The sequence below is a fragment of the Leucoraja erinacea genome, chromosome 38 (assembly GCF_028641065.1).
Source record: "Leucoraja erinacea ecotype New England chromosome 38, Leri_hhj_1, whole genome shotgun sequence".
Taxonomy (NCBI): Eukaryota; Metazoa; Chordata; class Chondrichthyes; order Rajiformes; family Rajidae; genus Leucoraja; species Leucoraja erinaceus.
The window spans coordinates 4,171,833-4,180,050 of record NC_073414.1 but is presented as its reverse complement, the minus strand read 5'-3'; the positions used below and the strand labels follow the sequence as shown (position 1 = coordinate 4,180,050).

The window sequence follows — 8,218 nt, the reverse complement described above, 5'->3', positions numbered from 1 at the left end:
AGGGGTCACAGTTTAAGGATAAGGGGGAAGTCTTTTAGGACCGAGATGAGAATTTTTTTTTTCACACATCTGTGGAATTCTCTGCCGCAGAAAGGCAATTTAAAGTGGCAATTATCCCAAGAAACCCTTAAAGAAGCTCTTAAAGAAGCCCTTCTTCTTTTTGCCTATTTCCTTCGCTCCATAGATGCTGCTGCACCCGCTGAGTTTCTCCAGCACTTTTGTGTGCCTACTATGTTCTGTTGTGCTGAAGCAAAGCAAGAATTGCATTGTCCTATGTGGGACACATGACAATCATCACAGCTATGTGATGGATGTTTATGTAAAATGTAAATTATGTTGTGTCTGGGGTCTATTTGTGTGTAATGTATGGCTGCAGAAACGGCATTTCATTTGGACCTCCAGGGGTCCAAATGACAATTAAATAGACTATTGACTATTGAATAAAGTCTCTTGAATCTTGAAGAACCCGTTTAGGGGGATTGTAGTTGGGGTGGATGTGGGGGGTTTACTGGAAAGCTGGCAGGCTGGCAGGCAGGTGGTGAGAGGGGAGTGGGTGTCGTGCGACTACGAAAAGATGTCTCATTTTTTCTGTGTATAACTAGTTCCTCGGGTCCTGATGCAATAAGCAGAACTGTTTCAACACACTGTTCCTATAGGATCTTTGGTTTCCACGCCCAGAGAGGCGAGAGACTTTGTGCGCAGACCGGACATGACAAATAGCGACACTCCCCCCTCTGAACACGGCTTGCTCCTCTATAACTGCAGAACAACTGGCCTAGCCTGTCCCATTTACTATTGACTCCGCATGTGCTTGGTCGAGCTCCTCTGTGGATAGCTCCACTGGAAGTGAGAGTACACACACACACACACACTACTCAAGCACAGGCGTCCAGGCAGCGGTGAATTCGGAAGGTGTTTGATCATGGCTACAACGAGAGACGAGGATCAGCCGAACGGCACCTCCAACGGCGACATTTACCCGGACAATAAGAAGAGTGCCGCCAACGGCGACAATGCGCGAGCGCCGGCGACAAAGTGGCGAGCGCCGGCGACAAAGTAGCGAGCGCCGGCGACAACGTGGCGACCGCCGGCGACAATGTATTCCGCGGACGCAAGCCGGCGGACAAGATGGAGAAGGTCAAGGGCTGCATCAGGGGGAATCTCCTGGTCATCCTGACCGTGACCGGGGTCATAGTCGGCGTGGTGATCGGCCTGTCGGTGAGGAGACTGGGACTGAGCAGAGTACAGGTCATCTACTTCTCCTTCCCGGGAGAGCTGCTGATCCGGCTGCTCAAGATGATCATCATCCCTCTGGTGGTGTGTAGTCTAGTGGCCGGGGCCGCCAGCCTGGACACTAAAGCCCTGGGCAAGCTGGGCGGCTGGGCCATTCTCTTCTTCTTCATTACCACCCTCCTGGCCTCCACCGTCGGCGTGGTCATGGCCTATATTATCAAACCAGGAGTTGGAGCGGAATCTAAAGCCCAGCTGCCTGGCTTGGAAGATGCGCTCCGAGAACCCAAAGAAATCACCGACTCCTTCCTGGATCTGGTGAGGTAAATAACACTCTCAAATATACATACATATATATATATATATATAATTTAAAAAAGCCAGGCCGGCCCGTTTTACAGACTCTTAATCAAAAGACTAGACATCTCCTGAGGTAATTCAGATTCAGATTCAATTTTAATTGTCATTGTCAGTGTACAGTACAGAGACAACGAAATGCATAATGTGGATTAAAAAACATTAAAACGTTGCCTATTTCCTTCGCTGTTTAAGAAGGAACTGCAGATGTTGGAGAATCGAAGGTAGACAAAAAAGCTGGAGAAACTTAGCTAGAGAAACTCAACTCAGCCTATTTCCTTCGCTCCATAGAAACCCGCTGAGTTTCTCCAGCATTTTTGTGCAACTTGTATATATATATATATATATTTTTTATTTTAAAAAGCCCGGTCGTCCCGTTTACAGACTCTTAATCAAAAGACTACACATCTCCTGAGGTAATGTGGATTTTTTAAAAAAAAAAACTCTATTTTACGTTTAATTCAAAGTAAATAACTTGAATCTCTCTGTTCCTCGACAGTCCAACTTTTGGCGCCAGAGGTGGAAAGGTTTTGTTTTGAGCCACGAGGTTTTTCAGTCGCTGTTTAGTACAAATGAGTGTATTATCTTAGTGTGGGGGGAGGAGACACACACACACACACACTTATTTTTCTGTCTCCCCCACCCTAAATTTGGTTTAAGCTGCTGTACATTTGTCAGTGCAGTGCAGTGCCTTGCAACGTGTGTGTGTGTGTGTGGTGTGTCTGATGCAATCGACCGACGTTATAGGAATGCACTGACACCACTCGAAGCCTGAAGGAAATGCGTAGAAATGCAGTGAGGGCGCCTGCTAAAGAATACCAGCCACTTGGACCACAACCCAGCTTGTTTTATCCTCATTAAGTGATAGAAGTAGAATGAGGCCATTTGGCCCATCATCTACTCCGCCATTCAATCATGGCTGATCTATCTCTCCCTCCAAACCCCATTCTCCTGCCTTCTCCCCATAACCACTGACACCCGTACTAATCAAGAATCTATCCGTCTACCCTGTAAAAAATATCCATTGACTTGGCCTCCACAGCCTTCTGTGGCAAAGAATTTCACAGATTCACCACCCCTCTGACTGAATTAAAAATCCCCCCCTCATCTCCTTCCTAAAGGAATGTCCTTTAATTCTGAGGCTGTGCCATTTATCTCCCTTATAATCCAAGTCTTTGGATCGTGGTGTAGCGGTTAGGCTCCCGGACTAGCAGCCAGAAGCACGAGTTCGAATCCAGTGGAAGGTGATTAATTTTAAATTTGTGTCCTGTGCTACTGTATCAGCCTGTGTTGCATTAAATCCTGTGCTCCAGTATCGGCAAGTAATTTGGGCATCATATATGGCTAGAAGAAATAGGCGACGTTTTGGGTTTCGACCCGAAATGTCACCTATTTCTTATCAACATAGATGCTGCCTCACCCACTGAGTTCCTCCAGCATTTTTGTCCACCTCCGATTTTTCCAGCATTCTTTCTTAAATAGCAAGTAATCTGTCTTTATTTCTTCGAAAGGAAGATGAGGAATTTCAAATTAGACTCATGAAGTAAATGCTGTATTAAAATATGTGTAAACTACCAGATTTTTTCCCCTCTGATGGTAGATGAGGAATTTTAAATTAGACTCATTAAACCCCATGCTAAAGTACCAGTAGGAAATTGTTGGATATTTTCTTTCTTCGAATGGAATATGAGAAATTTGAATATCGAGTCATTAAATACATCTTGTTTTAAAATATCGGTGTAAACTGCTGGATATTTTTTTTTCTTCCTCTAGTGAAAGATGTGTGGAAATTAAAGTTAGTCATTAAATAAATTGCATGCTAATGGATCAGTAAATAAACTGGTGGAATGTTTTCTTCCAGTGGTAGATAAATTGGAATTATTAAATAAATTCGCTTTTAACGTATCAGTGGGTCAACTATAGGATTTGTTTAAGGTTTGGGGGAAAAAAAACACAAGGATCTGAAAAAGGGTCTCGACCCAACATGTTGCCTGTCCATTCTCACCAGAGATGCTGCCTGACCCGCTGAGTTACTCCAGCACTTTGTGACTTTTTTTTGGTAAACCAGCATCTGCTGTTCCGTACACCTACATTTGATTCTCCGCGATTTGTGACTTGTCCTTCAGGAGCGATTTGGAGAAGAACGGTAAATGCTACCAGTGACGTCCATGCCCTTTTGAGTAAATAAAGAAATAATTACCCAGTTTGCTTCCATTAAAGATCATGTGTTTTGAAACCATGTTGCTGTGTAATCTCCGTCTCCTCTGATTTCCTTAATTTCCAAATATCTTGGAATGATATGACTGGGCCCCCTCAGCCATGAAGGAGAATTTCACAGATTAATGCACTTTGCGTGACATATTTCCTCATTGCATTCCATCGGTATATTGCATGGTTCAAAGAAATCCCTTCTTAGGCTTTTAACCTCCAGTAAATATAACATCTCTTCCTAAGGCAGTCAGTCATCCATTCCTGGATAAGACGGTGAATCTACAGCATTGTGGGCTCCACCGTTCCTTGATCATCATGGCTTTTTATATATATCTTTCATTTGTTCTATATATCTTCCCTCTCCCTCTCCCCTGACTCTGTCTGGAGAAGGGTCTCGACCTGAAACGTCACCTAGTCCTTTTCTGCAGAGATGCTGCCTGTCCTGCTGAGTTACTCCAGCATTTTGTGTCCATCTTCACTGATTCCAATGTCTCTACCTCTGTTTGTGTAAGAAGGAACTGCGGATGCTGGTTTAAACCGAAGATAGACACAAAGAGCTGGAGTAACTCAGCGGGACAGACAGCATCTCTGGGGAGAAGGAATGAGTGTCGTTTCGGGGCGAGACCCTTCACGTCACCCATTCCTTGTTTTCGGCGATGCTGCCTGTCCCGCTGAGTTACTCCAGCTTTTTGTATCTCCATCTCAATTTTCTCCCCCTCGCCTTTCTTTAAAAGGTGGGGTCACATTTACAATGCACCAATGTGCAGGAACTGCTCCAGAATCTATTGCATTTTTAAATGGTGTTTTACATCTACAACTATCTCAAACAGCTAGCATCAGAAACCGCCACTTTCATCACTTTCCCTTTTTTAGTCACTCCAAGCCACTGAATATTCAGCCTCAGTTCCCCATTTCTGTATAACATGGCTGGATTGCATCAGACAAGGCTCTGCACTGACCAGGCTGCACCTCTATCTCGCGCTCTCTCTCTCTCATCAGCTCACATTCCACCACTCTCTTCCTCTGTCCTCTCTCTATCTCTGACTATCACAATTTCTGGCTGCCTCAAGTACACACACAACGTTTTTTTTTCTGCCATTTCCTATTCCTCATTATAAATGTTCCCGTTTCTCTCTGGAATGCACCTGGGTTTTCCTTCGTTAGATTTTACCCAGATTATGCTTTTAAAAACATTTTGCTCCAGTAAACCTCCACAGTGAAATCTCCTCTAGGTATGCCAACTTTGCAACAAACGGTTACTTCAATAAAATAACACACGGGTTTTTTTAAGAAAGGAATATTTTGTGAGTTTTGGGCACAGGATTTATTTAATGACTCTAAGATTTTCTCCTCCCTCCAACGGTAGTTCTGCAACACCCTCTCTCTCTAATCCCCCTCTATGATTACTCCTGTCTTCTCGACAATCATCACCGGCGTGGGTTTTCCCCAGGTGCTCCGGTTTCCTTCCACACTCCAAAGGCGGGCAGGGTTGTAGATTAATTGACTTTGGTAAAAACTGTAAATTGTCCCAAGTGTGTGTGTGTGTAGTGTGTCAGCATGGACTCGGTGGGCCGAAGGGCCTGTTTCTGTGCTGTACCTCTAACCTAAACAAAACTGAAAAATAATGGGCCGAAGTACCCGTTCCACAGATGTATTGTTCTATGTCTTGTTTTAAAGATGACTTAAGCTTGACATTTGTGGTTTGTTACAGAATTTCTGGACCAATTTGAGTTTCTTCCAAACCAAGTCTCCAGGATCATGTCACATGCAGAGAGACAGCATAGGTGGTGCATAGAGTGATCAATAGTATCGCCATGTGAACCAATATACAGTGAAATTCATTTTTTAGCATCCAGATCAGTAAGATTATTGCCATATACAAGTACAATCCCTGGTCTAAGTACAGAATGCATGGAAACTCTGGAGTTTAGAAGGACACTGGAGTTGAGAAGAATGAGAGGGGATCTCATTGAAACATATAAGGGTTTGGACACACTAGAGCAGTGGTTCCCAACCTTTTTTTGGCCATGCCCCACCTAATCACCTCTAAAATCCTGATGCCCCCCCCCCATTGCTTTCCTTTGAGAGAAAACAGAGGAAATAGATATTATAAGGGTAACTTAGCAAAAGCTCTTTGAATCGCATTTCTAAATCCAATTCAATAAATAAGGTTCTCCCATGACCTCGCGCGTTTCGTGCGACGTGCATGAAGAGCGATGGCGCGGTGATTATGTAATAACTACTCAATAAAGACCTTTTTTACCCCAAAAAAATTATTTACTCAAAATAACATCTGAAACATAAACTACAAATGTTTACCTGATGGAAAATCCTAAAAAAAACAACATCGAAAATTTGGACCCAGACCTCCTCAGTCGCGCTCAATTGCCCCCCCCCCCTTAAAAATCAAATTGCCCCCCTGTGGGGTGTACGCCCCACGTTGGGAACCACTGCACTAGAGGCAGGAAACATGTTCCCGATGTTGGGGGAGTCCAGAACCAGGGGCCACACACAGTTTAAGAATAAGGAGTAAGCCATTTACAATGGAGACGAGGAAACAATTTTTCTCACAGAGAGTGGTGAGTCTGTGGAATTCTCTGCCTGTGGAGGCAGGTTCTCTGGATGCTTTTAAGAGAGAGCTAGATAGGGCTCTTAAAAATAGAGGAGTCAGAGGATAAGGGGAGAAGGCAGGAACGGGGTACTGATTGGGGATGATCAGCCATGATCACATTGAATGGTGGTGCTGGCTCGAAGGGCCAAATGGCCTACTCCTGCACTTATTGTCTATTGAAACAGTCTGATGCGTCTATATGCAAGAGAGGCGTAGGTTAATTGGTTTTTCTAAAGTGTCCCTAGTGCGTAGGATAGTGCAAGCGTACGGGATGATCGCTGGTCCACGCTGACTCGGGCCAAAAGACCTGTCTCTACGCCGGATCTCGAAAGCCACCAAGTCTAACGGCCCGTTGCCTCCGTCCGGATCGTTCCGCAGACCGACCAAGCTGCGGGCGAAGACGGACACAAAGGTCTGGAGTAAGTCAGCGGGTCAGGCAGCATCTCTGGAGAAAAGGAATAGGTGATATTTCGGGTCGAGGCCGACTTCGAGACTATCTTCATGGGTCATGGGATGTTGGCCAGGTACAACGTTACCACCTGGCCCGCATGTCAACAATGGACCTTTGTGGGCTCCACCATTCCTTGATCATCGTTGCTCTTTGCATATATTTCATTCATTTGTTCTCCATCTCTCTATAATCACCGTCAATATCTCTTGTTTCCCTCTCCCCTGGCTCAGTCTGAAGAAGGGTCTTGACCCAAATCGTATTTGTTTTTCTCCAGAGGTGCTGCCCGACCCACTGAGTTGCTCCAGCCCTTTGCGTCTGTCTTTGGTTTAAACCAGCATCTGTTGTTCCTCCCAACATATAGTGGTGGGTGTGACGTGTTTGGATCCTTCACAGAGTTCCTGTGTCCTCCTGGTACTGAGAGACACTGTTGCTTTGAGGGTGAGGTCGAAAGGTAATGCCATGACGGTGTAGATTTGTATCGGGGTGTGAAATAAACAGGATACTTTGCATTCCACACCTTGTTGCGAATGTGGGGAGGATGTTTCCACTCGTGGGAGAGTCTAGGACCAGAGGTCACAGCCTCAGAATAAAAGAATGTATCTTTAGAAAGGAGCTAAGGAGGTATTTCTTCTTGCGTATGGTGTGTAAAGTTGTAGGACAACTTGTTCTATTTGATCTAGTTTGATTGTGCATGCCGGGTTGATTGCATTCGCCGAAACAGGGTGGACCACGTGAAGGTTGCAATCTCCCACCCCGAGGTATTTCTTCATGTGTAGGAAGGAAATTCAGATGCTGATTTAAACAGATACTAGAAGCCACGGTTCTGGGAGGAAGGATTGCGATATGTCGACATGTGATGTCTGTATGGTCGTCAGTAGTCGCCCAAAGTCGTACATTTTTCTGGTCGCCACTGGGTTTTCAACATGTTGAAAAATTTCAGTGACCTGCTGTAACTGATGGGTGCCGGCAAGTTGCTGAAAAAAATCACGCAAGTGGGACAGGCCCTTTAGAAGGTAGACAAAAATGCTGGAGAAACTCAGCAGGTGAGGCAGCATCTATGGAGCGAAGGAAATGGGCAACGTTTTGGGTCGAGACCTTTCTTTAGGCTGATGTGAGGGTGGGAGAAAGAAAGGAAGAGGAGGAACCAGAGGGCTGAGGGGAAGCTGAGAAGGGGAGGGGAAAGTAAAAACTACCTGAAATTAGAGAAGTCAATGTTCATGCCACTAGGGTGCAGACTGCCCAAGTGAAATATGAGGTGCTGCTCCTCCAATTTACATTGGTCCTCACTCTAGCCATGGAGGAGGCCCAGGACAGAAAGGTCGGATTCGGAATGGGAGGGGGAGTTGAAGTGCTGAGCC

The 8,218-nt window shown here is 45.2% G+C and overlaps 1 protein-coding gene across 1 annotated transcript in view; it reads left to right on the top strand.

Moving 5' to 3' along the window:
• The first annotated feature begins 743 nt into the window (after window positions 1-743).
• The window catches only part of slc1a5 (solute carrier family 1 member 5), a 31,450-nt gene continuing 23,975 nt past the window's right edge, over window positions 744-8,218 (top strand). Inside the window, 2 exon segments of the mRNA XM_055663660.1 lie at window positions 744-1,013; window positions 1,016-1,553. Of these exon segments, the coding sequence (XP_055519635.1) occupies window positions 923-1,013; window positions 1,016-1,553 (629 nt within the window). The 5' untranslated portion in view covers window positions 744-922.